At 46.9% G+C, this 27,586-nt stretch overlaps 1 protein-coding gene across 6 annotated transcripts in view; it reads left to right on the top strand.

Moving 5' to 3' along the window:
* Positions 1–26,495, top strand: part of NPRL3 (NPR3 like, GATOR1 complex subunit) — a 41,640-nt gene extending 15,145 nt beyond the window's left edge. For 3 of the 6 annotated variants that reach the window (XM_082291988.1, XM_082291987.1, XM_082291992.1), the window contains 9 exons: positions 105–309; positions 1,073–1,154; positions 7,320–7,457; positions 8,190–8,346; positions 10,175–10,281; positions 11,483–11,612; positions 19,285–19,474; positions 20,630–20,822; positions 25,779–26,495. In XM_082291988.1, coding sequence (XP_082148114.1) covers positions 105–309; positions 1,073–1,154; positions 7,320–7,457; positions 8,190–8,346; positions 10,175–10,281; positions 11,483–11,612; positions 19,285–19,474; positions 20,630–20,822; positions 25,779–25,944 — 1,368 coding nt within the window. In that variant the 3' untranslated portion in view covers positions 25,945–26,495. The remainder of the gene's footprint in view (positions 1–104; positions 310–1,072; positions 1,155–7,319; positions 7,458–8,189; positions 8,347–10,174; positions 10,282–11,482; positions 11,613–19,284; positions 19,475–20,629; positions 20,823–25,778) is intronic. The other 3 variants (XM_082291990.1, XM_082291989.1, XM_082291991.1) reach the window with 2 other exon arrangements.
* Positions 26,496–27,586: the final 1,091 nt, after the last annotated feature.

Genomic DNA, 27,586 nt, shown 5'->3' with positions numbered 1-27,586 from the left:
CTGATTTTTGGTATCAATGGAAAATCATTTGACCTCTCAGCCATCATCACTGTAGTGCTGTGTGCTGTGGCTCAGTGGCTGCTCGTTTGCCGTGTTCCCTGCAGGCCAACGCGGATCCGTCCGTGATCAACTGCCTGCACAACCTGTCGCGCAGGATCGCCATCGTCCTGCAGCACGAGGAGCGCCGCTGCCAGTACCTCACCAGGGAGGCCAAGCTCATCCTGGCTATCCAGGACGAGGTGTCTGCCATGTCAGAGAGTGAGTGCTTTGAGCAGCAATGGCTCTGTCCAGGAACACTCTTTCAGAGAGGTGCTGATTGTACCTTCTTACTTCTCCTATGCCTGGGATCACTGTGAACAAGTTTTGGTGCTCTGTAGCATTCTGACAGCTTTTCCCTGCATTTTTCCTCAGCCAAGTTCACTATCCCTATGCTGAGATGTGAGTTTTAGAGGTGAAGTAGTTTCTTTGCTTTCTTTGCTAGTTAAGTTCAGCAGAATCCCTGGAGACTGTGCACTGAGCCATCATGTTTGCCTCTTCCTGTCAGGCTGCCATGGAAGAGCTCCTATGTGTTCTGCTTCACCCAGCCTAGAGCAAGTTTTCCATGCTTTAATGCTGTCTGCTGAGTCACCAGACTTCTCCGTGGAAGCTTTACCCTTACATGCTGCTACCTGGCTAGCAAACAGTTACAGAGCACTTTTACAGATGGCACTTGGAAATGTACTATAATAATATGCACTATTTAAGGTGAACTCTCTCTGACAGTGATGCATTATCTTGCTGCGAGCATTAAAAATTAAAGCTAACGTTTGGAAAAGCAAAGCACTTAAAATCATCATTTGTCAAATTTGGTTACATGTGCTTAACTGAGTTGAGGTTTAGGAGAAGTTGGCAATAATTCACTATTATTATTTTAACGTGTGACTTGAGTTATTGTAAAAGCTTTGAAAGATAATTGTAGATTCAAATGATACAAATTCTGTCCCTAAGATACAGGTTGATACCCAGTGGGGGAAGAGGAAACTCTTTGATTTGAAATCAATTATTTGCTGTCTTGTTTTGAAACTTTCCATAGCCACAGAAGGGCCCCAGTCACCTTTTCATCACATCCTACCCAAGTGCAAACTGGCCAGAGATCTCAAAGAGACATATGACAGGTAAGTTGGATTTTAGTCCTAGCTCACAGTACGCTGTTTCTCACTGAAATCTCTTTGTTCTTAAGGATATTATCCACTTCCTCATGCTGTTAATCATTGGGATTTGGGTTTTAAACCAGGCAGAGCAATGTGAAGCCTGGCAGTCAGGTGAAATGCTTGCAGAACTGCTATCCTAATCATTACCTTGGTGTGTCTTTGGTATCTTGTTCTTAAAAGTTGGCGATGTCTGTCAGAGCTTTTAGAATTATTATTTTCTTCCTTAGCACAGAGGCACCTAATGACAAGTGAATTGTAGAACTGGCAAGTGTCATAACAGGGGTATCGCAGCACTGGAGAAGGGCTCTAAACCTGCAGCTAAGAGGAAAGTGCTGCAGGAGCACTGATGGCAAGTCAGGAACTGCTCTGGCTCCATTTGTGCATGTCTGGACAGCAAATTTGGATGAGATGCTGAGACTTCCAGCAGAATGGAAAGTGTAACATGCTGTTTCTTGACTGGATTAGAAGTTCTGGCAAAGGTTTCAAAGCAGTGTGGAGTTGGTGTTGAACTTGAGCAGGAGCCTGGGCCTGTCAGTGCTGCCTCCTCAGGCCCAGAGGCTCCTCCAGCCAGGAGATGTGCTTGGGGAAAGGCCTGGACAAAGGGACACAGAACCTCTGCATGTGTGGGGGAAGGCGCTGTGCCCCTTGGTTGGGGTGTTTGTCAGGGATTCAGAGAATTAGACTGGAGTTCCTCAGGGAACCCTTTATCCTCCCTGGGTTGTGGCTGCTCTCGTACAAAGGGGATCAGAGCCCTGTAGGGTAAGGCACTGGGAGCCTAAATAATGTAATGGTTGCAAAGAGTATCAGAAAACTTCTACCAAGCTGCTCTTTGTGCTCAAGAGCTGTGAATTCCATCTTGTTTGAAGGAATGTGTATTGTTCCACACACCTTGCACAAAACCTGTACTAACCCTTTAAGTAAGGCAGTTTTTGTGCAGCCTGTAATTCTAATATTCAAATCATGTTTTTCTGTTCCTCTAGGGCTGTGTATTTATGACTGGGCAAACCCTGATCGTGTTTCCAAACATTTTAGGGACACAGTGACATCTTGTGGCATTTAGCTGTGACTGTAGCAACACAGAGCTCGAGCTCATGTACTCTGCTGCTGTGAGCCTTCCCAGAGATAAGGAGGAATAGACAGACCATGGAGAAATACACTTTGGTGCTGCCCCCAGCTGTAAAACAAGGCAATTGCTCCCTCATTTAGGCATTGTGAGTGGAGAAGAAGTGGTGCAAGTTAGATTTTGACGCTTTTGCATGACAATGTCAAAAGCAAATGTAAGAAATAAGGTGTTGGTAAAAATCTGGAGTACCTGTGTGCTTGATTGGAAGGTTTACTTGAAGAGGAGGTGACAGTGTTGTTGGCTGGCTGGGTGATAAGGAGGTGTTCTGCACGGTTTTGCCATTAATACTTAATATGAGAGCATAGGAAATATGCTTGTTATACCTGCAGTCACATCAGCTGAGAGGAGCTGCAGCACCTTGCCAGGCAGGCATAGATATTAAATTATTTTTTAGTAAGGTAGAAAAAGGGTTCTAGAAATGCAATCTTCTTCTGCAAGTCCAAGATGAATTGATTATTCCTGTGTGGCAGCAGCTTTGGAGTGAAGTCTGAGTGGTCCTCTATGAAATGAGGGTTAGTCATAAGTGACATGGGGTTACAAAAAAAAAAAGGCAGCTAGACAAGAATGCATAAAGCAAGTCTTGCCTGTAAGATAGGAACTAGTCCTGCTCACAGCTGTAAAACTCTCGCTGTAATGACTATTTTATCCAGTTTGGACACCACATTTCAAGAGGGATTTAGGCCACCTAGAGAGTGTGGAGGAGTGTGGATGACCTCAGAGGGAAGATGGAAAGATTTGCTCTGTTGCTTTTAAAGGAGAAAGTGCTGCTGGGAAGGGTAAACCTTCAGATGCATGCAGTGACAATGTGCTGCTTTAAATTTCTGGCATAGCCTTTGGCTGTAGGAGAACAGCCAGTGGAGTGGAGAGAGCACTTTGAATTGCAGATGGAGCCCAGCTCTCCGTTTGAGATTTGCTCCAACCAGCATTTCCAAGTGCCTGCTGATTTCTGCAATTCCAGCCCAGTTTCCAGGGTTGCTCCAGAGGTGCTGTCGAGCCCTTGGTTTCCTGTAGATGGTGCTGAGGTATTTCAGGCAAGACCCAACGTGTCCCTGAGCAAGTTGGTTTGTGCAAAACCACAAGTGTAGGAATATTTTTGTCATTCAAAGTGTTCTTTGTGTTTTGAATGAGATGCCTGTGTTTCCTCGGGCAGGATCAGTACCCAGGACATCCTGACTGTAACACTATTGCTGCTATAGAAATGGAGTGCTGTTAGACTGACAGCTTAGAGGCTTTCAGCATGTACTTCCTGGGACCCTTTTGTCTCTAATGGAGAGAACTAGAATGTTTCTTTTTGATTAATTCAGAAAATTGAGAGTCTTCATTCATCTTGTCCCCAGGCTGAAGCATTCGTGTGGAACAGAAAGCAATGGGTTTTAGGCCCAAGAAAGTTTTCAGGACCTCCAGGGCTGAAAAACTTACTGGTGTTACAATATGTGTCTCTTTTAAGGAGCTTTCACCAAGTTTTATCTGCAACTGCAGATAATATGTGAGCTTGATACTTACTAACTGCCTGTCTGGTTCTAGTAAACTTCTCTCAGCTTTGCATTGGAATAAAAGTGAAAGTATGGAGAGGTTTTTGGGGTGGTTTGGATTGTTTGTTTCTTCTTTTTAATACATAAAGAGCCTTTATAAATTTTTAGCATAGTGGGACTTGAACTGAGTGGTATATCTAGCCCATCTCACCAGCTCAGGGAATAATTATATGAGACTTAACGAATTATTAGATGTGATTTCTGTGGCTGTACTGTAAAATACAATCCAACTACAGTTATTTATCAAAGGACAGCCCACGTCCTTTGATATAAGGAAATACAAAATAATTTCAAAGCTCTGAGTAGTCACAACCTCTAGGAAAAACAAACTCCAGAGTTACAAGCTCACTTCTACCAAACTCAAAAATGTGTTCATTTCTGATATAAACAGGATAGATATGATATGAGGTGTGGATATGTAAAAATTCATAACTCTTTTATAAACATGAAGTGGGATTTCTTTGTTTTGCCAATAGTTATGGAAAAGTCTACAGTTCTGTGAGATACTGGCAAGCTTTCAGGTCCTCATTTTGGAGCAGTAGCTCACAGTTCAGGACACAGCAGAACAGAGCAAAAGAGCAGTGATATTCCACAAAATAGTCCCCAGCTTCCTGCAGCTCTGGAGGGGGTTTCTGTACATTCAGCAGCTTTCAGCTGATCTCACTTCCCGGAATTAGCCCACAACCCTGTGAGCCAGAGTAAATATTTAACAAGCACAGCATCCTCTGATAAGGAGGTCCATGGCTTAACTACTTTCTGTGTTTCTTTCGATTTCTTCTGAACTTTGCTCCTTCTCGTATCATGAGATGTCTCATGGGTGTTATGATGGAGAGACATTAAACAGCTTTTTCCTATTTGCCTCTCGCTGTCTCAGTTCTAAACTCTGATATCTGATTATCCTGATCCTTCCCCATGTATCCCTCGGACTGCTCATCAGGTGTTATCAAACCAGAGATTAAAAAAAAATAGTGTTGAAACTTAAGTTCTTACAGAATAAAATGTCTTTGAGGGTTTAATATCCTATTGCCTGCATCTTTGTGTCTGTACTGGGGACATTATTTAACTCTGCCATCTGGCTAAGGGCAGTTGCAAGTGTTGCTGCTGGAGGGTGTAGCTTGTTCCTTGTCAAATTACAGACACTTAAATTATTTTCCATCCAAGGAGGGGCAGGTGAAGGAGAAATCCTGTGCATAAAGCTGTAATGATGGCTGGAAATTGTACAGTTGAATGCAAATGCAGAAGAATGAAATTAAGATCCAGATCAGAACTGAAAATCTGGTTTTCTTGTTGTCTTTAATTCTAGGCTCTTGTTGTATAGTGCACTGTAGACAAAATTATGCTGTGGAGAGTGTAATTATGTAATTAAAGCTTTTGCCTTGGTGCACTTGGACCAAAGAATGAAAGGAACCAACTGAATCTTTTTCTGAGTGTTAAACTCTGCAGGGAAAATATCCCTGCAAGTGTTTCATGCTTTCATGTATCTCTGCTGCTCTTGGGTAACCTGTTTTTACAACTCCAAGAGCTTTCAGGTGGTCTCTGAACTTGCTTGTCCCATTCCTTTATTGCCATGTTTCCCCTTGTGAGGATTTGGCCTGGGAGATGCTGTGGATAACCACAGCTTCAGCCCTTTTCCCTGATGTGTTTTGAGGGAATCCAGCTTTCTGTGTCAGTTGTTTGTGTGGTGGGATAAGCAGTGTTACTGGAGCTGCAGCATTTAATGAACTAAACCAGAGGTGTTTGTGCTTTGCATGTTCCTTCAGGGTTGGGAGCCTCTGAGCGGATGAGAGTTGGTGGGGCCAGAGAGACACTGGATTCACCCTCTCAGTTTCTCTTAAAAAGAGCAAAACACATGGTATCTGCTCAATTTGTAGCTTGAAAAATCAGCATTTTCCAGAGTTCAATGCAAGATTTGAGAACAAAATCTTTTGCAAAGCATTGTCTGCAGTGAGATAGATGCTCCCTAATGAGTCTGATCATGTACGAGGCAGGAGGGGATCGCGTTTGCTCCCTCACCACTCTGTTGTGGTTTGGTGAGTAGTTGCACCAGCAGCCAAAGCTACCCAATGTTTTTGTTTAAAGCTGAAATTTCAGCTCTCTCCAAACTCTGTGCACAGCCAGATGAGCTTGAAAAAGAGCATGTTAGTCTGTGACCTGCAATTGGATGCTGGTTATAAATGGTTAAATCACCACATAAAGACTTTTCCAAGGTGTGTATTTGCTCCTGGCTTGTTGCTGGCATGTTTTCTAATCTGTTTTGTGTAGAGGGGGAAATTCATGGGAGTTATTGACACAAAAGTCAAATTGCGAGTCTCAACACACTTGTAATTTAAAATTCAGGCTGGAATTTTCAGAGTGCAAACTTTGAAATTTGATTTTAAGCCAAAAGACGTTGTTTGGGAAGAAAGTTTAAAATCGAAGGGCTTTGAGAAGTTCAGTTCTCTGGTGTAGACAAGATTAGCTGTTTCTTGATATTGATCAGCAAGTTTATATGTGTTCCTAACTCATGAAGAGGTGTGGTAGGCCTTGCTGCTTTCTCCCAGCACAGTTGTTCCCAGGCCAGCATTCCCTGCCCGTGGAATGGGAATATTGTGAGGGTTTGCAAAGTGGTGCTGGCTTAGCTCCCTATGGTACATTACCCATTTTAAGTAACTGTAGTTCCCTCCTGAGGTGTATTCCACCTCCTGTCTAGATTTGCACACTTCTGTAAAAGCACCTGAATGATGTTCCTGGCTCTAATCTCCAGCTTTTCTGGTTTTTTCAGTAAAAGAGGCTTATTGTTGCTTTCAGGCTGAGTGCCAGGGTCAGACTTTATTGTCTTTATTATTCCTGATACGTCCATCATTTCCATTCCAGTCCTGTTGTCTGGAGTCAGCTTAAGGGCTTAGCTTAGTCCCTGTGGTTTCCTAGAATGAAGAAACCATTTAAGAAGCACGTTTGTGATTTCATGTGACAAGCAGGAACAGGTTAGTAAGGAAACAAACAACCTAAGCAGAACCAAAGGAGGCTGTTATTGTGGAAATGTGCTGCTTGGAACAGCCCTTGCCCAATACAGACATCCTCTTTTCTTTCTCCTTGGAGAGGAGGATGGAAATTGGAGGTGAAGACAGCCCAGTTCATCTTTGCCCTTTGCAGCTTTGGCCTAGGGAATTTTCCTTTGCCTCGCAGTAGATCTTGAATAAACTTTTAAAACTTGAGACACTGCTGCAATGTTAAGAGCAGAGGGAGCAAAAGATCAGTGGTGAAGTCTCTCAAATCTCCCTCAAAATGCCATGGGGGATGGTGCTCTGTAAGTCCAGGTGTAGGAGGCCCTTGCAGTTAGGAGTCAGCTGGTCCTCAGCCAGCCTGGGGACAGACAGGGTGCATTCAGTCTTTTCCTGTCCTGATCTGATTTCTGTGCAGGGGTGACTCTGGACCACTGTTTTCATTTGTGATATAGGGTAAATGCTGTATGGATTTATTGCCTTCCTATTTTAGTCTCTGCACGACAGGGGTGGTTCGTTTACACATCAACAACTGGCTGGAAGTGAGTTTCTGCCTTCCTCACAAAATCCACTATGTTGCCACCAACTTCATACCCCCAGAAGCAATTGAGAGAAGTCTGAAATCTATCAGGTAAGAGCAAGATCTGCCCCTCCAAGTGTGGCCAGTCCTTGCTCCAGTTCCAAGGGTGATGCTGCAGACATCTGAGATGGCACAGTCACACAGGGATGGTGTGACTGGGCTGGAGAGGTGGGGGGCCCTGCACTCACACAGGACTCCCTGGAGCTGCTGCTGTGGCACTGTGATGCTGCTGGATTCATGGTGGTGGGAAGCCACAGCCTTGGTGTTAACTCTAGATGGTTGTACTGAGGGGATGCTGCAAGAGTGGCCTGCACTGTTTGCAGCCAGGAATTGTGTGTTCATTTTAATCTGTTGACCCAGAAGTAATTCTGCTTTTGGAAGGAAGAGAGCCCAGGTCCTGTGATACCTTATTTCCTGTGTTTGTTGATCTGCAAAAATAACTTAACTCTTGCTTTCTTCCTTTCTTCTACTCCATTCTGTATTTCAGTAATGCAGACAAGCAGTTTTCAGACTAGTTCTCAATTGTGTGCCAGTACAGTGCAGTCTTTTTTCCTTGTCGCTGGGGTATCCAGTTACCATATAACCATCTGTCCCCTTTTTATAGGGAGTGTCTTATGCTGTGTCATAAAAATAAGCTTATTTTGAACCCAGTTAGAGCAAAAGGATGATATTAGAAATTCTTTTTCTACCATTAGATTGACCTCAGGTATCATGGTGTGGGAATAACAAAGCCTTCAGGAAAAGCTGCAGTTTACTGTGCAAATGTATTCTATTTTTCTGCAGGCCTTACCATGCCTTATTACTTTTAAATGATGAGAAGTCATTGCTTAATGAGCTCCCGTTGGACTGCTCTCCTGCCCTGGTGAGAGTAATTAAAACTACCTCTGCTGTGAAGAATTTGCAGCAACTGGCTCAGGATGCTGACTTGGCATTGCTGCAGGTACGGGGAGCTGTCAGTGGCTGCTGAGAGCCTTTTAAATCACGAGGTGTTTTCTTCTGTGTGCCCGTGGGCTTCTGTGCTGCAGGAGCATGTCAGCTGCCTTGGTGTGAGCAGAGGGCAGGGAGAAAGTACCAGCCCTGGAGCCTGGGGAAAGGCTGGAGAAACAAAGGGCAGGGGTGCAGGGACAGTGCTGGGCAGCCCTGCAGCTGCATCCCATCTCAGATGGGAGTCTCAAGTCCTGGGGGTCTCTAGTCCCCACCACTGCTCAGGACAAGTCCATTAAAACAGGCTGATGAAAAACTTCTCTTCAAATTGTGAGCACCTCCAGGGCTGCATCCCACAGCCTCTCTGCTCCAGCACGTGACCAGCATCAGAGTGAAACCTTTCATCACATCTAAAGGGAATTTCCCAATGTCCCCTTTGTGTGTGTTGCCTCAGGACCTCTCCCTGTGCCCCTCTGAGGAGAGTGACTCTGTCTTCTCTGTGCTTTCCTGTTTGGTGGTTAAAACCAGAGCAAGTTGTACTCTTGACTGACACAACAGTGGTCTGTCTTGGTCCTGCCACGTTGATGTCTGCATGCAAATGAAGCACTCAAAATGCAAGTGAAGATTTACAGCTGCCATGGCCAAATACGTTGCTTTCCCTGGAGCTGCCGGGATCTTATCTACCAAAGCCTTGTGAATGCCTGTGCAAACCTTGCCATCCATTTCCTTTAGTCCCTTAGTGCACAGACTTTGCAGAGTCATGGGAAGAAGATCTAGTTTAGGCTTGGGCAAAGATTTTGAGCCAGTCTCCCCAAGCCAGCAGCTCTTTCCAAATGCCTTTCCAGTGACACCCAGCTCTCAAATCTGAATTGCTGGAGGTGACGTGATGAACCCTTGGAAAGGGAAGTTTGTGCCAGTGGAGGGACGAGACTCTGGCACTCACATGAGTTGTGAGGCCACAGAGAGACCCCTGTGAATGACTGTGATCATTTGGGATGGTTATATGAGATGATCCCAGAGAGGGAAGGGCCATTCCATGCTCCTAAGGGTTGATCCAGACCCAGGGACACAATCTGTGCTCTGTGTGACAGGGGAAACACAGCTCATCAGCACATGTTCTTCTGTTCATAGGTCTGTGCCTTCTCTTGTTCCAAGGGAAAGGTCCTGCTTTGTAATAAAATTCCAGGTCTGTCTGCCGTGGTCTGTGGTGTTACTTGGCCATGGGATGGACTCTGGAAATTCCCTACTGCTTCTGTAATTTTGTTCTCCACAAAAAAGCACGGTTAAATGCATCTAATGATACAGGCTGGATTTTATGTCTTGTAGACACTATTTATGTGGCTTTTCCAGAGCCATTAGCAACCACTGACTTGTTTAACACATTAAAATACTTTGTGTAGCTCATTACTGAAATACCTCTGTGCAGTAAAAAGGCAGTGTTGGTTTCCTTTGTGTTTCTGTCATAGTAGAAGCTGATTCTTTTGTTTTATTTTTCATGTATAACACAGTGCATTTTGTGCATAAACAAAAATAGTTTTTGGGGGCATGAAAAGAAACTAAACTTGTATTGATACAGTTTGAAGGAATTCCTTTGAGGCAGGAAATACTAAGTTGCTTAGAAATGTGAAGCGAATCTCTGGAAATTCATAACCTTGTCAAATGCTTTTTGATCTGCCACATGTTATATTAAACCATGAATTTATTCTGAAGGCAGGGTGAAAGGATGGAACATTTTTCTTTCATTTCAGCTCAAACGAGACTTTTTTTGTTGTTGTATGGAATGCTTGCTGAGAGTTTGTATATTGCTTTTGCTCCCCTAATTTTTCCCTGTTTTCTCAATACAGGTTTTCCAGCTTGCTGCACATCTTGTTTACTGGGGCAAAGCAATTATTATTTATCCTCTTTGTGAAAACAATGTCTACATGCTTTCTCCAAATGCCAGTGTCTGCCTGTAAGTAGAAGGAAAGTGTGTTGCTTTGCAGCACAGTGCTGAGGAGTGCAGATGCACTTCCCTTCCCTGACTGGATAGAGAGTGGGATCTTTCTTAATTAATTTGTTGAGACTGTGCAAAACACAAACCATTACATGAGCCTGGACTTGCACAGCCCACAGTGTGGGCAGGGAGGAGCAGCAGAGCAGATCAATATTCCTCTGTGGTGGTGAGGGCCCTGGAAGCAATATTTACCCTGTGGAGCTGCTGTCAGTATTTTTAGTACTCTTGCTCACTGGATGTTCAATATGAGAACATCTACAAACCAAAATACTTTATGATTAAGTTAAATGAGTGGTTTATAGGGCTCTCTGTGTAGCTGGCACACCTGACATGAGTCAAAAGTAGCAAAAGTTGCCATTGTGTTGTTTCATGTGCTGGCATTCCATACTGTGTGCCTTGTCACAGCCAGAAGGCAACGTGGCCGTTTGGAGAGCAGGCAGAGCCACTGCAAGGAAGATGTGGAGGCAGTGGTGGGTATTTTTGCTTTGCTGAAGATTGTTAAGCCTTCCTCTGTTGGTTTTTGAGATGTTTTTAGACTCTGTGTTGGAACTCAGTTACAGGAAAGTAGTTTTAAATCAAAACTTTGGTGATGGAAGTATAAAAATAGGGCTGGAAGGGACCTTGAGGTCATTCAGCAGCAACTGTGCCTGTGTCATATATGGCAGTGCTGTTCTTGAAGACCTTTGGAGATGGAAATGCTAAGACAGACAGTTTTCCTAATATATAGCTTGACTATCCTTCACTTCTGCTCAGTCATATTGCTTGTCTTATCAGCATGGGGAGGGGGCACAGCCACATCTGCAGCTGCAGTTGGCACATTCAGAGGCTGTGTGTGTGTCCTGCCCAGCCCTGCCCAAGCTCTGTCCCTTTCATCAGAGGCTGCACAGGTCTGGACTTTTTATCACTTTTATTTTTCTCCTCTGGATTCCCTCCACACCTTGAATAAAGGGCTGGAGCTGAACGTAAGGCTGAGGTGAAAGTGCATGAGCTTCTGGCTGGCTTCTGCAGGACACAACATGCCATCAACTATCCTTAGGGGTTTTCTAGATCACAAGGAGTATTACATTTGGGAATTGGCACTTCTGCCATGCTTAAATGGATGAAAGTTAACCTGACCAGCACTACAGAGCTGATCTGTGCCTTTGCCTCTCTCCTGCAGTTACTCTCCCCTGGCAGATGCCTTCTCCTGTCAGTTCCGGGGTCACAACCTGCCCTCGATGCTGGCCAAGTTCTCCCTCCCGGTGTCACTCTCCGAGTTCAAGAACCCGCTGGCACCGCCTGTGCAGGAGGTGAGCTGGGCACTGTCCAACAGCTCCTTGTTCTCCTGATAACAAGGGATGGTGCTGCTTCTGGAGCACTTGGTCAGGAACCTGCTGTTTCACATTTACAAGTTCCCAATTACTGTGTTTCCAGCCTTATGATTTGTTGTTTCGTGTCCTCGTGCCGAAAAGCTGTGGGGATGTTCAAAGTGAGAGGGTGCTCTGTGCTGGCAAAGCAGAGTCCTGAAAGAAATACTAGAATGTTTCTTTTCATGGAGTGATGTAGTAGGGAAAACTGAAACTCCATTTGGTCTGTTGCAAACTGTCATGAATTGGTAGGGGTGAATCAAGTTTGTGGATTCCTCACAATCACATTCGATTTTATTTTATTCCATCTGCTTCAAGTTCACAATCTATTTTTAAAAGCAATCTGTCTGTACACTTGGTTTTGCTGTAAAACTGGAATTGTTTAAAGGCTGTTGGAGGAAATAGACTCAGCATGGGGTGAGCAGAAGTCTGTGTGTCACTGCATTAGCTTTTTAGTATTCAGATCTGGGTTAATAAAATATGGATTTGGGATTTGTGAGCTGTTTTGCTTAGGCATCGATCATGGCTTGTGACATTTCTGGGAACTGGTGGAACACAAGAAGGAGCTCAATAATGTGAGGTGTCCTGGCTGACACACTTCTGTTCCCAGATGGAGGAGCCTGGACCTCTGAACGTGGCTCAGTGAGCCAAAGCAAGCATAGGCAGAGTTCTTTGGCTGGTTTCTTGTGGTGTTTGTTTCTGGCCTTCAGACTTGGGTGCCTTGGTGGCTCCATGGATTGAGCCCCTGCTCAGATACAGAGAAGATTGCCATCACCTCTGCACTCAAGCACAGCTGTGAGGGAAGAATTGGTTGTAATTACAGGTTGGGAGAGATGATGATCAGAGATAAAGATAAGTAATGATGTAGGTCTAATCCCAGTAGCATGTACTGGTCAGCTGCCACCTTGGGAGGCAGGGAAAGAGCAGGACTCCACTGTAGTTACAGACAAGTAAGTGTCCTGAAAATTGAAGCTGAAGCCATAGCATTAATTTTATTCTAGCTGCAGTAGCTTCAGGAGACATTCTCAGTAATTCTTTTAAAATTAATTACTTGCCTCAGTACTTCTCCTTCAATAGTTCTGGTTGTTCTCAGACGTCCTACTTTTGTTTAAAATACACAAATAAAAGTCTGCCACTTACTACTGCGGTTATGCCTTGAAAGAAGGGTGCAATAAATGCTTGCCAGAGCTGATGGAGTGCTAAAGTGTTTTTTTAGAGTGTGTACCTTCCTTCTGCTGCTCACCTGTCTGTGCTGGGGTCCTAAGGGTCAGCAGCACAGCTTGCTTTCATCATCCTTTCAGCCTTATTGGAAGATGAAGGATGATGCTGTGAAAAGCTGTGGCTTTTTGATAAAGCAAAGTGTGACAGTTCTTGGGGGAGTTTAGATTGAAGAGAGTTTTTATGTATTTTCATATCAGTACATTTTCTTCTACTTTGATTTACCTATGTAGGACTTCTTGTATTATTTTTTGTTTTTTTAATCTTTTAAGAGACGTGACTCCAATCCCTGCCCTGAAGTGGTCAGGCTCCAGTTGTAATTAACAGAGATCTAATCAATACAGCAATTAATCTAATGAAATGTGGGTGGGTTTTTGTTCCGCTGTGCTGTGATAAAAGATGTTGTACTCTGAACTGTAAATATTGTCAAAATGTACTCACTTTGCCTTTGAAAAAAATTAGCAAAGGTGGGACTTTCTGTGTAGTTTTGTTCTTTGTGTGCACAGGAGGGGATGTGAGGTATTTTAGCTTTAAAGGTTACCTTGTGCTTTTCATCAGGCTGAGGGCACTGTCTGTTCTCCTGAAGGTCAGTGTGCTGGAGGGTCAGTACTGTGGGAGAGGCTGGATCTTCTGCAGAAGCTCTTGTGCCCTCATGGCATCCATGGCATCCATCCCATCTGATTCTTCTCTTAAGCATGGGATTGGCTCCCTGTTTTTGGCATGTGCTTCTGGATGGGTAAAGAATACAGAAGGCATTAATAAAGCCCACGATAGGAAACAGGAGAGCTCTTAGAGCCCTTCCTGTTTTTATACAAAAATATTGCTTGATTTGAAAGGGGACAAAGTTATTTTTGTTCAATTACCATTGCATGAGTGGAATTCCTCTATTCCTTTGGGTAGATGAAAAAAATGTGACAGTCATTTTTATACCTGGTGTGCTGTGGTATTTTTTGGCTGGTAGGACATATGAACAACCTGAGCAAGGACAAGACTGCCTTGGGAGTGCATGGCTGTGTTCTGCTTTTACTGTCTGCCTGTCAAGTAGGTAGGAGGTGTCAAGTGAGTGGTGTGTGCCTGGCCTGCCAGTGCTCTCAGCCGTGCCCTGTGCCAGAGACTGAAAGTCCTGATTGTGTCATCTTGATCTCTTGTCTTGCCTGTGATGAGGAGCAGTGTATTGCAGTGGAACCCTGGGCAGTGTGTATCTGTCAGTTGAGAAGATTTTGGTATCCCTGTGGTGCTCCCCTGCTGCTTCCCTTTCTCTGTGTTTCCCTTGGATTCCCTGGCTTTCCTGGGACAGCAGTGTTGCAGCAGGGTGAGGATGAGCCCGTGCCCTCAGCTCAGCTGACCTAAAGAGGTCTTGGTGGTGTTGAGCTGAGGCCCTGCTTTTCTTTCCCACTCCCAGGTGTGTGCACACACGAGCCTTCCTCCCTTCCCTCTTCCCATTCCTAGAGCTCTGGCTCCTGTCCTGCCTGACTCCATTCATTCAACTTGTTTCAGCTGCACAAGTTTTCTGCCAGGTTAGCAGGTGGAATTCACTTGGGGAGATCCAGTGAGCTCCAGGGCTGGCGCAGAGGGAGGTGATTTCTGCAGAGCTTGTGCAGCTGTGGGGGGTGAGGGAAGCAGAAGCTGTTTTCTCCACAGTGAGTTGTCTCTTAGCCCCATTGTGCCTTGTAATGTCACCAGGACTTGCTGCAGTGCCTGGGTTTGTTCTGGATCTCACCAGGATGCAGCCAAGGGGTGGGGAGCTCAGACAGAAGGGAACTCATCTTGCCTTTTGGTGTTTTCACTGGAAAAGAAACAGTTTGTATCCCCTCTACTCTGACCCCAAAGAAGCTGTCCCTGTTCTGCTGCCTGTGGCTGTTGGCTCGTGTCCCTGTGCTCTCCTCCTCTGAGTGGCTCAGCCTTGCTCTGAGTGCAGAGCACACCTGGGGTGGAGCTCTGGGGTTGCTCAGTGGGGTGCACATGCCTTCCAAACCTCCGGGGAAAGCATAGGAGCACTTGGTGACCCAAAGTCTTCAGGTCAGCACGTGTTGACTGGCAGGATCTGTACCAGGCACTGCTGCTGGTGCAGGGCAAGGCTTTGGCCTGCTTTTCAGGATAAGGATTTCTTCGTCCAGCATCAAATTTCTTTACCCAGCTACTCTGCACTAAGTTGCTTTGCAAACCAAGAGTTAGGGATGATGTTTGTAGCTTCCCCTCCTCTGCACTGTGACCTCAGCTAGTTCATCTGCTTCAGAAGCTGTAACATCACTCTGCCCTGCCTTGAACAAACATGGACTAGCAGGAGGGATCTTCCCACCTGTAAGGAGTGTTCCTAGGTGAATTAGACATCCCATTTTCTTCCTGCATCCCCTTTATCATAATGCACATTGTCATTATTATTGTGGTTCTCTAATTCTCCCTTGATGGGATATGGATAACTGCAGGAAAAAAAACCCCAGAAAAACAGATGGGAAAGCAGGACAGCTGCTGCTGAACAAAATCTGTTTAACTTTTCACTTTTGTTTTAGTCAGTCTGGGCCATCCTGCTGGGAGTCAGGCACAGGGAGATGAGGCCTCTGCCTTGTGCCTGCAGAAAACGTGCCGAGCTTTGTGCAGGGCTCATGGAAAATGAGGCAGGAAAATGTGTCAGGGGATGGAGTGGGAGGGGAGCTGCCTGCACACCCTGAATGGGCAGCTGTGTCTTCAGGGAGCCACGCTGCACATGGGGCTGCTCTGCTGGAAGGCATTAGGAGCCACGGGAGCTTTTGTTGGCAGAGGTAGGGAAGTAGGATTAAGATGCATTTATATTCAGTTGGGCTGGGTATGAAATCAGGGGTTTAGCACAGTAAGTTAAAGGAGTATGTCATGTTAGGCCTGAATGGAGGGAATGGTGAAGCTGAGAATTCAGAGCTGTCACCTTGTGATTAAAATGGCAACATTAGACAGTAAATGTTTCATCCTACATCAGTAGGAGTTTTCAGAGTCTGTTTCCTGTAAAACAGGGAGAAGTTTTAATAGCTGATCTGTTTTCCATGAAACAGCGTGGTTTGAATGCTAAAGAAAGGTAATACATTTCAGCAAACATCCCTGCGCCCCAGTGGCTTTGAAGGTGTCATCGTCCTGAGCCAAGGCAGCCCTCAGTTCTCAAGTCAGACCTTGAAGAGGGTTTGTGTCAAATAACTGGATAATCCAGGTTGGAGAAAGGGGGCTTGTGTGCTTCAGTAGGCAAAACAAGCTGTGTTTTAACTGTCTCCTCACGTAGTGAGAAACAAGCTAGGATTGACTGCTTCTAGGCTGCTGTTTTCCCTTCCCTTTCCTGAACCTGTTGCTACTCCCAGTTATCCTTAACTTTTTAGGCCTGGGAAAGAAAACAGCCTTAAAGAATCCTTGCAGGAAATGTAATACATTTCTCAAGAGTTTTACAAATGGCCCCAGAGAATAAGGAATGCTGGATCTTGTCCCTCCAAGACTTGGGGCTGATCTCTGGCCATCCTGAAGTGCCCAGCTGGGCTGATGCGCAGTGCCATGGTTTTGGAAGCCAGTGCAGCATCTCTGCTTGTGCCAGTGAACACAAAGCAGGGCATTGTACCAGTGCCTTGCTCGACAACACTCTGTCACTGCTCTGGGAATGGCCCTGGGCTGTTCTGTGCCAGCAGGAACAAGCCAGATGTGGCTGCTGCAGCAGACAGGACCCCCTCAGAGAAGGCTGGAAAGAGGCAGCACGGGCAGACAGGAAGCATGAAAGGAATATGGATGAAATTTAAATTGAATTGGTAGTTAAATTAAGCAACAGAAAATGTTTCACTTTATATTTCCATCACAATCCTGCTGTTTCAGCCAAAAAATCCTGGCTCTGGATTCCTGCTGTGCCAGAGGATGACTGAGGCAAGCAGTCCTGGGATGAAGTATATCCTTGCCTGGGAAGCTGCTCCCAGCCCTTTTGGCTTCAGCAAGGAGCCAAGCTCTGATGAAGTGCCCTGAGAGCAGGCCCAGAGATAACCCTGCACCCCTGGGGGAGGTGCAGCAGTTCCAGCCAGCACAGCACTGATGGTGCAGGGCAGCCTCTGCTACTGCAGCCCTGTGTGAGCTCCATCGGAGCTTGGGAGGAGCAGATGGACAGTGAAGAGAAACGCAGTGCTCGTGTCCAGAAGGACAGGCAGCAGCATGTGTTAGCAAAGCCCCTGCTAGACCTGATCTGGGAAAACAGTTCTGCACTTCCACACTTCTTTTGGTAAGAAATGGGTCTAAAGAAGAAGTTCTAAGAAGTGGGAATGGTGTGAGGCACTTGCAGTGGTGGCCCAAAGTTCATCACGGGCAGGGGCCACTGCAGGATGCTGCAGCACTTGGGCTTTTTCTAGGACTGGGTTTTAAGAAGTACCAGATTCCTGCTGAAGTTTGTCTTAATACAGAAAAATGTCAGGGATCATCAGTCTCTGTGGTCTAGGGGTGATCAAGCTTACTTCAGGAGGGAAGATGAGTTTCCTCTAGTTCTCAGATTAGTCACAGATCTCCAGCTCTCCCACCCAGAGACGGCACAAAGGTGTTTGACAGGGGCTGGTTGCACAAGGTTTTGGCTGTAAAGCTGTAACACCTCTGCTGCCTGGCTTCTTGTTCCACTGGGCCATAGTTTCTGGCTCAGGGTGGCTTTCTAGGTATTTCCACGAGGGTGTGGAGGTGATGGTGCACATGCAGGATTAGAGGGGGTTGGATGAGACTCTCCATGCACATAGAGCTGCAGCAAAAGAAATTGGCTATTTCTATAATTCATGGAACCACCAGAGTGACCAGGGGAGGCTGGTCTGGATCAGGCCCAACCCACTGCTTCTGTAGGTCTGGTAGAGCCTGTCTTCCTGTCTCCTTGGATTTTTCCAGGGTTGTTTTGTGCTCTGAAACGTGCAGACCTCTTTCATTTGCTAATCAGACGTCACTGTGTGCCAACAGGTTGGAAATGTAAGTAAAATTAATGAGCCATCTTTCCATCCAGACCTGCGTCTGGAATGAAGGATTTCAGCAACGTAATCACTGGAGTAAACCTCGCTCTTCCAGGCTGCCTTCAGATGTTAGCAAAGCATTAGGTCTTTGGTGTCTTTTGCCAACCTTCCTCTTCTGTAGATTTTCTGTTAAACATGTAAAATGTATTATGGCTTTTCCAAAAAAGAGATGTTTGAAGGCGATCCCAGATAATATGTTTTAAGATTAAAATCCGCTGAGCCCCCAGAAGTGGTAATCCCTGAAAAGACAGGGTGTGGGTCTGTCTGCAAACAGAAGAGGTTTCTTTTGTGATTTGATAGCAGAGGAGGAACTGAGAATTACAAGATTTATGGAAAAAGGAAAATTATGTGGGCTGATGAACTTGGGTTTGGGGCTTTTATTGCGATTTGGCCTGTTACCCTGATGATTAATGCAGCAGAGTGAGCTTCCTTCTGAGTCTGAGCTCATGCTGCATGTGTTTGTCTCACCAAAACAGTGTTGGTTGCTATGAAGTCCCCAAACAGCCTTGTCAGTGACTGTGTTCTGAGCCTTTTGCTATGAGAGTTGCCTGCAGTGATATGAAAAGGCTTTTTATGCAGAAATCAAGACACAATGATACATTTTGAAGGCTCTTCCCAGACTTGTGAAAACAGACCATGCCAAGACCCTGCAAACGTTGCCCCTGGCTCTGCCCATGGTGCAGGTCTCCAGCAGGTGTTGGGCATGTTTAATACATCTCATTGCTTTTGAGTCTCTTGCCTGCCTGAAAACCCAGGTGCCTTTATTAGCTTGGCCCTATATAGCAGAGAGATGGTGAAAAGAGGGATAGTGACTCTGCATTGAGAGGGGACTCCTTGGCAGCTCAGGCTGCTGACCCTTGCCAGGGCTTCCTGCTGCTGCTCCTGCTGCTTCTGTATTACCCAGCCCTGTCAGGCTCTGATCTCCAGAGCATCTCCCATGGCTAATCAGCAGTTTCCCATCTGACAGCAAAGGGCTCCTATTCCTGGCCACCTCTCCTGGTTGCTTTAGCTCTGCCCCATCACCCTGCCCTCTCTCTGGCTCTCTTAGAGGTGCCTGGGCTTCAATCTGACCATCTGGGATTAAGCCTTCTGTGATATACATTTTAGTGGCCCTTGTGTAGAAACCAGCAAACTGGTTTGGAGCTGGGGCAGGGCAGGTTCCTTCGAGGCTGTGCTGGTCAGTGTTGCATAAAGATGTGGATCACTAAAGGCTCCATTGCAGCCTAAGCACCCACAGAGGCTCTGGGTGTGATGAAGGTTTGTGCCTGGTCACCTTTTTGTGATTGGAACAGGGATAAACTCTTGTGTGGGTCGAGAAGCATTTCTCCATGTGACTTGTTACTCACCAGGTGTACCCTTTGTGTGTTGTTTTCCTCCTGCATCTCATTTCCCAGGTGTTTAACCCCTCATTTGTCCCCCTGCAGACCCAGCTTATCCAGATGGTGATATGGATGCTCCAGCACCGGCTCCTGATCCAGCTCCACACCTACGTGTGCCTGATGGTGCCCCCAAATGAGGAAGAGTTCCGAGCCCAGGATGAGGACATGCCCTTCACTGCCAGGGTTGGGGGACGAAGTTTGAGCACCCCCAATGCTCTCAGCTTTGGCTCTCCAAGTATGAGCATGCTTTTCTCTGCTGTTCTCACCTCACTTCTAGAGCTTCCCTTAGTGCTGCCAAGGGCCATCAGGCCTTGGTAATGAGACATCTCCTCTTGTTGGAGTACTTGCTAATTAGGTCCAGCCTTTCGTAAATTTAGAACTAGGCACTGGTGAAAGTCCTAGGGGCTATTAGACTTCTTTTTAGAAAGAAGTAATGCTTTGTAATTTGCCAAATTCTCATGTGGTCATGTAAAAGATTTTTATGAGAGGTACTTCTTTCTTTTTTAAAGTATCTTCCTCCTCCCTTGCTGCACTCAGAAGTATCCCCTATGTTCCTCTGGCTGCATTGCTATTACTGCCCAGATTTTGATTTTCAGGACAGAAAGAAAATGTGAGAACTTGTTCAAGCAGCACTGATTTCTGTGGGCTGTAGAACCATTAGAGCCACCCAAGGAGACACAGAGTTGGCTTTGTTCTCACAAATGACTGATTTCTGTTTATGTATCCTGATTTCTTTAATCTCCCCAGTGCCATTCTTCGGGTGATTCCAGGAAAGCATTCTTCTGAGAGGATGAGTCAGATATGGTGCTGAAATCACCAAACTGTCCTGCCTGTGCTGTTCTGAGCAGCCTTCTCAGAACTCTGCTGGGCTTGGATATGGGGAGAGATTCTCTGTACAACTTTGAGCTTTTACAGGAGTAATGAATTAGGGCAGAAATCTTGGAACGTGAGTCAGATCAGTCTGTGATCTGCTTATTCTGGCTCTCCCTCACAAGAGGATATTGCTTCTTGGCCTCTTTGTCTGCTCCCACCTTCTGTGCTGTTAGGCTTTTCATGTTACCACTTCATGGTATTCCAGCACAGCTGTCTGGGAATTCTCTTTCCAAATGTTTTTTATGGACTGTTTATGGTCTCCAGAAGTACAGTTTTCCACACAAATTGATGACTTTGTTGAAACATTTGAATTTCCCATTGAGAAAAGCGCTGTGTTGTCATATGACTAATTGCAGATTCATGGAGCACTTGGAGACCCACCTTCTCTGCTCTCCAGAGAAAAGGGATTAGTTGGAAAGGCTGCACAGAAACAGCCTGAATTGATAAACTTTGCATCCTTATGCTGAGGAATATAAAGCTTTTGTGTGTAATGTATGTCTCTCTCTTGCCCCGATAGCCAGTAGTGATGACATGACTCTGACAAGCCCTAGCATGGATAATTCCAGTGCTGAGCTGATACCTGGTGGGGACTCACCCCTAAATAAGAGGATGACGGAGAATCTCCTGGCAAGCCTGTTGGAACATGAGCGGGAAGCCATCCTGAATGTCCCAGCTGCCCAGAATCCAGAAGATCTCCGCATGTTTGCAAGGTGAGCAGGGCAGGATGCAGTCGTTGTTTCTTCTCCTTCCTGCATTATGGAAGGCTTGGTGTGGAGTCTGAGCAAATCCTGTTAGCCTGGGGATTTGGAGGAGAAATTCTTCGGGGTTTGTTCCTGTATTTCATCTGTAATACAAACTAATATTTGTGGCACACGAACACTTGGTAACAAAAGAGTCCTGGTTGTGTGAAGGAGCATCAGGGAGTTGGACTCGCTGTTTGCCTGCCAGTTTTGCTGTGTGCACACATAGCAGACACAAAACTGCACAGCCTAAAAAACTGTTCTAAGCAGGCAAGGCAGAGACCCAGTGATACTGATGCTGCCATTTTGTGTCCATTGGTATTTTCAGGCCAGCTCTCCTTAATTTGATGGTTTGTAAACTCCGTGGAAATAAGAGACACAGAGCCAGCCTGAATACTTTTACAGACCAGCCTGTGAGTGTCCCAAGGTGTGTTTGGCAGTGATGAGAGCTCACTGCTTAGGTTAGTTAAGCTAAAGGCATTAGGATGTGGGATCAGTAGCACACATTTTGTTGTTAGAAATTTGCACACCACAAAAGCAGGCACGATGTGGTTCTGCACGTGGTAAAAGCAGAATGACTTCCTAAGCAGCATCTGGGAAGAAGGGAGGGCGGGGGAAGACTTTTTCTTCCTAAGGATTTCAAAACACAGTGGCATCACTGGAATGCAACTTTCACTGGTTTTCATACTTGTGGAGCAGAAAACCACCTGGGGCAAGGACTGCAGCTGTCCCATATTCTGGATTCAGTTGGTAATCCCCTGAAAAGCTGGTTCTTGCCCTAGGATGGATACAGTCAGCTAGCCTAGGGAAACTGTAATAGGAGGAAAATACTTCCATTGTCTGTGGCAGAGAACAGCTCAGGGACTTTGACAGAGCTCTCAAAGCTTGTGGGTAGTTATTGCTCTCTGAATTATTTGTCTCTGTCTTCTGCAACTCTTCAGAGAATATGCTCTGACTGGGAGGCAACATTGGCCACTTGAGAACTCTGAAGTGTTTTTTTTTCTTTATTACCAGCTAAGTCATTGCAAAACCAGTGAGGAAGGAAAGTAAAAACAAAATGATTATTAAATAGCTTAAGACAGAAGTTGTGGGGAACTCCTTGGACCAGTTCAGTGACGATGCAGATTCTTAGACAATCTGTGAGGAAAGGATGTCATGATTGCTCCCCTCTCAGTACCCTCAGTGGGGTAAAACAGCCCATTTGGAAGCTTTTGAACTGCAGATGCAAAAAATGACTGTGATTTCTTTGTGAAGCTGAGTGATGTTTATTTTGCAGTTTGCTCCTGCCCCGGGTTCTTTTGCAAATCCCCAGGCCTTATCAGGTTTGAATTTCCAGTCTGCTACAGATTGAATTGACAAGTGCAGAGTGCTCTGAGGCAAGAGAGAGGAATAAACAGATTAAACAATAAATAAACAATAGACAGATGGGTCCTGTGGGCAGACGCTGCAGTGCGCACGTAGGAATGTTCATGCCAGACCCTCTTAGTTACTGCTGGTTGTATGAGACACCACAACTTGTAGGTTGTGGTGTATTTTCTCTCTTTTTGTGCCATAACCATCAGAGATGAGTGAGTACATCTGTTGCTCTCAATGAAAGGGAAAAAGCCATGGTGAAGCTGCCTGAAGGAGCTGACCTCCCTGGGTACCCTCATGCAGGTACTGCTCCAGCCCCTCTTTCCTTTGCTGTAGGAGCAGCAGCCTGAGGGGGGCTGTGCCCTGGCCAACAGCTCTGCTCTCATAGCTGCCTCCAGAGCAAAGTGCTATAAATGCACAACTGGTGCCCTAAATATCCTGTGGTATTTGCCCTTCCCAGGGTGCTGTGTGTACACACAGAGGGATGGGCTATTTCCAGCACAGCAATAAAGCTCAGCCTGGCACATTTTTCTGTGCTGGTGCCTCTGAGTGCCTGTCCCTGTTACTTGGACAGCACAGAGCGCTGGTGCCTGTCCAGGCTGTGCACAGCCCATGTTTGAAGGCAGAAATCTTAAGGGGAAGTAAGGAATTACTAAAGCTTGGCTCCAGCATTGGCTGCATTAACCCTCATAACATCCAATGAGAATTTAAATCCAAGTTCTTTCCTAAGGTGCAACTGAAGGAGGGTTGGCATGTCCTTCCAGGAGTAAGCTTGGGAAGGACACAAGTTGTTTTTGATCTAGATCCTCAGTAATGTGCACCAAGCCTTCCTCACTGCACATTAAGCAGTGCTTTTGAAGCCTGAAGAAGTTGGAGGCTTCACTCATGGCTTCTCTCCCAAGCCCTGAGTTGCTCTCAGGGTTTGTCTTGCTCTGAGACTGGGAGGTGAGATCCTTCACTCCACAGAGGGATGCTCATTGGCAGCACTGAGCTGTGGACAGTTCTGCTCTGGTTTCAAGCAGTGCTGTGGCAGGGACATCTCCTTGGCCAGAAACAAGCTAATTATATTGGAATTGCTAGTCTGAGAGAATTCTTTTTAGTGCGTAGGAACACTCCAATGCTGTTAGAGGGCCAGCTCTTGCAACTTGAGGAGGGGAAAACAGTGATGAGCTATGGAAAGCAATGATCTTCCATCACTGCATCTGGATGTGCACATCTGTCAACAGACACACTTGTGCAGCTTCAGAGGGACTCAAACACAGTGTCACTGCCCCAAGAAGTGCCATCTCATGCTGATTGTGTCCCAGAAATGTTCACTGCCCAAAAAGGTGAAGGCAGTGCCCACCTTCTCTAGAGCTGTGAAGCCCCAAGGACAGCTTTGTAGATTCTGCTTGGACTTTTGGGAAAACCCCTCCCTGGGAGGGTGGTGCAGCCCAGGACAGATTGCCCAAGCATGTGGACGGATCTCCATCTCTGAAGGGTTTGAAAAAGCTCTACAGCATTAGCAATAGTCCTGCTGGAGCAGAATGCTGGGCTAGACTTTGGGGGTGTCTTCCAGCTGGCATTTTTGTGATATTCTTTAATAGCCTCTCTAGCTTTTATTGGAGTGGAAAGTATTTAGTCTTGACCAGTTACAAATCCAGACTCTTTCTGAATATAAGATGGATTTATTTATTGGCAAACTGCTCAGTCTGTGCTGCCGTGGAAAGCCTGGTCATACTATTTGCACGGAATGAGAGCTGAGCCAGGGTATGAGCACATGGGCACATGAGACTGGCACAGGGGAAGGAATCCCCAAAACCACCTTGTGAACTGTGATATGAGTTGTAAGATACAAATGTTTCTGTTCATACTTGAGGGAACAGTCTGGCTTTGACACACCCAAGAACTGAGCTTACCCTGTGACTGGCCACTTCTCAGTGCACACGGTTGCCATTGGCCCTGGGGAGGTTGCCAGCGAGCCTCGTGTCAATACCCAGTGGGAGACAGTGCAAAAGGCATAGCCCAGATACAGGAAAGACTGGAGCTTGTCTCTGTTGTTTGTGCTGCAGGTACAGAGGCAGCAGTTATGTTCTCCATACTGGTGCCAGTTTGAGAGCTGGCAGAGGAACAGCAGGAGGGAGTTGGCAGTGAGCTGGGGCTGCCCAGCTACAGGCTGCCAGTGAGGATCCTGCTCTGAGCCCACAGACAGCTCGTGGGGGAGAGGAGGGACGTGGCAAATTGGGAAGCAGAGAAACACACGTGGCACTGGGCTAGAGGTGAAAACTCCTCTGCACAGTGTAGTGGGGGTGTGATGGAGGGGCTCTTGTTGCACAGTGACTCCTTTGCAGTCACCCCTGAGGGTGGTGGGTGATGGGAGTGCCCAGCAGGAGGCAGCCAGGCAGGCGTTGGTCCTGCAGGGAAAGGACGAGCCACTCCATCCTCCAAAACAGGCAGGAGTGCTCCAGTGGATAGTGGATATATTTTGAGGGCTGTTCCTGCATGGGGGCTGTATGAATGGATTGGAAAACAGATCATGTCATCTCCACTCATTTTTACAGTCAGTTGGCACGAAGCTGCAGATGGGTAATGGAACATGAGCAAAGGCTGCTGGAGCACAGAGTGTGATGTGGAACACACGTGGAGGCACAGCTGGCTGTGGAGCTGGGAAGAGACTCTGGCCTTTGGGCCTTCATGGGTGGGAGCATTTGAGTCACACGTGCAGCATGGCTGTGACATTTGGGAGGGTGTCGAGACAAGTAAGAGACTGAGCAGGAAGCTCAGGCTTCATCTGTGGGGCTGGCTTGGCATTATGGCTCACAGGGAACTCTGGGGAGGGGCCCTCAGCCATCGGGGACTTGTGCTGTTTGTCGTGGACCCTGCCGTGACTGACTGTGCAGGGCTAAGGTTTTCTGATGGCTCTAGCATGGTGGTGGCCAGCAAAGGGGTATCAGTGTTGTGTTGTCTAAAGAGAATAGGGAATTTAAGAAGCCAGCATGGTTTGAGCATAGGCTTCAGGGGGTTTGTAACTCCTGCAGCTTCTCTGTGGTGCCTACCACCAAAATTTCCATCAGCCTGTTGTGACTGCTCCACCCAACCCAAGCTGCCCAAACCCTGAGTGCAGGACCTGTAGTTACAAAGCCCCTTGTGCTGCTGTGAGGGAAAATTGCTCTTAATTCTAAAAGGCAGCGCAGGTACCCAAGCCCCTGATGCAGAGCTGTGACAAAGGGCAGTTTAGGCCCAGCTAAGAGAACATGGAATAAATCTGCCATGTCCTGACTTCTCAAGGCTTGTTGGCACTTATGTTTCTTCACTTTCTGGAATTATAACTAAGTTGAAAATTTACAATCTTGGGAAATGCTGGGAAACCTCTTGATCCAAGGAGGACCTTGGCAAAGCCCCACAGTGGGCAACTCCCATCCTTTTCCAGAGGATTTCTGTGCTAGGCATGATTTAATTCCCTTTTCATGCAAATGAGGGACATAACCCAAACAACATTCTGATTCGAATCCCATGGGGGAGGAGACCTTGGGGGTGGCAGTATGAGTTTGAGCTGCTTTTGGCCCATGTGCTGCCTTGCTCTGTTCCCTGCAGGCTGCTGCACTACTTCCGAGGCCGGCACCACCTGGAGGAGATCATGTACAATGAGAACATGCGGCGCTCCCAGCTCCTGATGCTGTTTGACAAGTTCCGCAGTGTGCTGGTGGTCACCAGCCACGAGGACCCCGTCATTTCTGTGTTCCAGTCTCTCCTGAAGTGACTCTGCTGGCACAGAGGAGGGAGGCAGCTTGCCATACTCTCCATGCTGGGAGTCTAAAGGATGCCTAAAAACTGAAGGAGGTGGTTTCAGTTCCTTCTTGCCACGTGACACGCAGCAGGTTGTCCCCGTCCGTGCCTCGATGTCCCAGCTGCTCCACGAAGCTCCAGGGACTGCTGCAGGACAGCATGTGCTTGCTCAGCCTGGATTCCTACCCTGCTACATTCACAGCCCTTCCTTGGCCCTGGTGCTCCCCAGGAATCATGAGAGTGGGTAAGAGGGTTCTGCTGCGGTGCTGCTGGCAGAATGTCACCTTTGGGGGGGATGCTGGTGCCTCGAGAGTGCCTCCTCTGCTCTCCAGCACGACTGCTGGGACACTCAGCCATGAGACCTGTCCCCATGGCACAGCACGCATGGCCTTGCTCTAGGGCCCAGGGGAGCTGGCCTGGCTCGTAGGGAAATGACCCTGGGCACTGAAGGATTCTGTTTGATCTTGCAGCAGCGAGGACAGAGGTGGGAAGACAAAGTATCACAAGTAAACATGAAATCATGAATGAATGACTCAGTCACTGTGTCACAGCTCGTTCTTTCCTTGTCCCAATATCCTTATTCCCAAGTGTCTGTTGGAGCAGGGACTGCCACCATGCAGCCTCTGTGTTCCTGGGTTTTCATGCTTCCCAGTTTTTGCCTGGGGGTGGGAGCTTGGTTGTTGAGCAGGACTGAAAGGCACTGGCCAAGCTGCAGGTGCAGGGACACGTTCCACCCAGAGGCTGGGGGTAAGGGCACTCGGGCTTGTCCCCCAGGGCTTGTTTCGCCCCTCCACTCTCCCTCCCACAAGCATGGCTGTGCCTGCAGGGAACCAGACAGGGACCCTGGCCTGGGGTAAAGCTATCCAGCAGGAAAACGAGATACAGGACTGTATTTCCTGCTCTGGTTTGGGACTGCTCCTCCAGCCATGCCAGGGCCAGAACAAGAGGTGACAGCCCTGGGACATGCCAGGGCTTGGGGACAGCAGGAGCCTGTGCCAGCTCACCCCTGCCTGTGTGAGGCCACTGTCCCCCACAGCTGCTCACTGCTCTGTGCTGCATACCTGGGGAAGGGAGGGGGAACTTTACCTCCATAGTGGTGTGGCTTCCACAGGTTTGTTAAAAGGTTGTCAGGCTCCCTCTGAAGACCTTCCCTTACACCATGCACAACACCTGGAGCTTTTCCCAGAGCTCCAGGCTCTCAGGAGCAGCTTCACTTGCCCACACAAACTGGGTGAAACTGGGAGCTTTAGCTGACTTACCTTCCAGCAGTCAAGTGCTGGGGGAGCTACTCCATGACTCAGGGTTCCTTCAGCAAGTCTGGCCCTGCAGCTGCAACAGGGATGGTAGAGAAGAGGGAAAAACCGTATCTAACCTAAAAATCAGATCAACACCCCTGTAGACCCTGTCTCAACCAGCCCCAGCACCTGAGCATCAAGGTGAGCTACTGCAATCAGAAAAAAGACTGCTCAGAAGGGGCCAAACCAAATTCTTTCATGGGATGGGGACAGGAGTTTTTAAAAACTTGAGCCCTTTTATTGTATGGAACCTTAAGGTGGGGGTGGAGGTGGGAGGTGTGTCCCTGTCACCCACCCAGTGTGGCTGTGGTCCTGCAGGTC

Source organism: Coloeus monedula (genome assembly GCF_965178545.1).
Source record: "Coloeus monedula genome assembly, chromosome: 16".
Taxonomy (NCBI): domain Eukaryota; kingdom Metazoa; phylum Chordata; class Aves; order Passeriformes; family Corvidae; genus Coloeus; species Coloeus monedula.
This window is presented reverse-complemented; position numbering and strand designations above follow the sequence as displayed.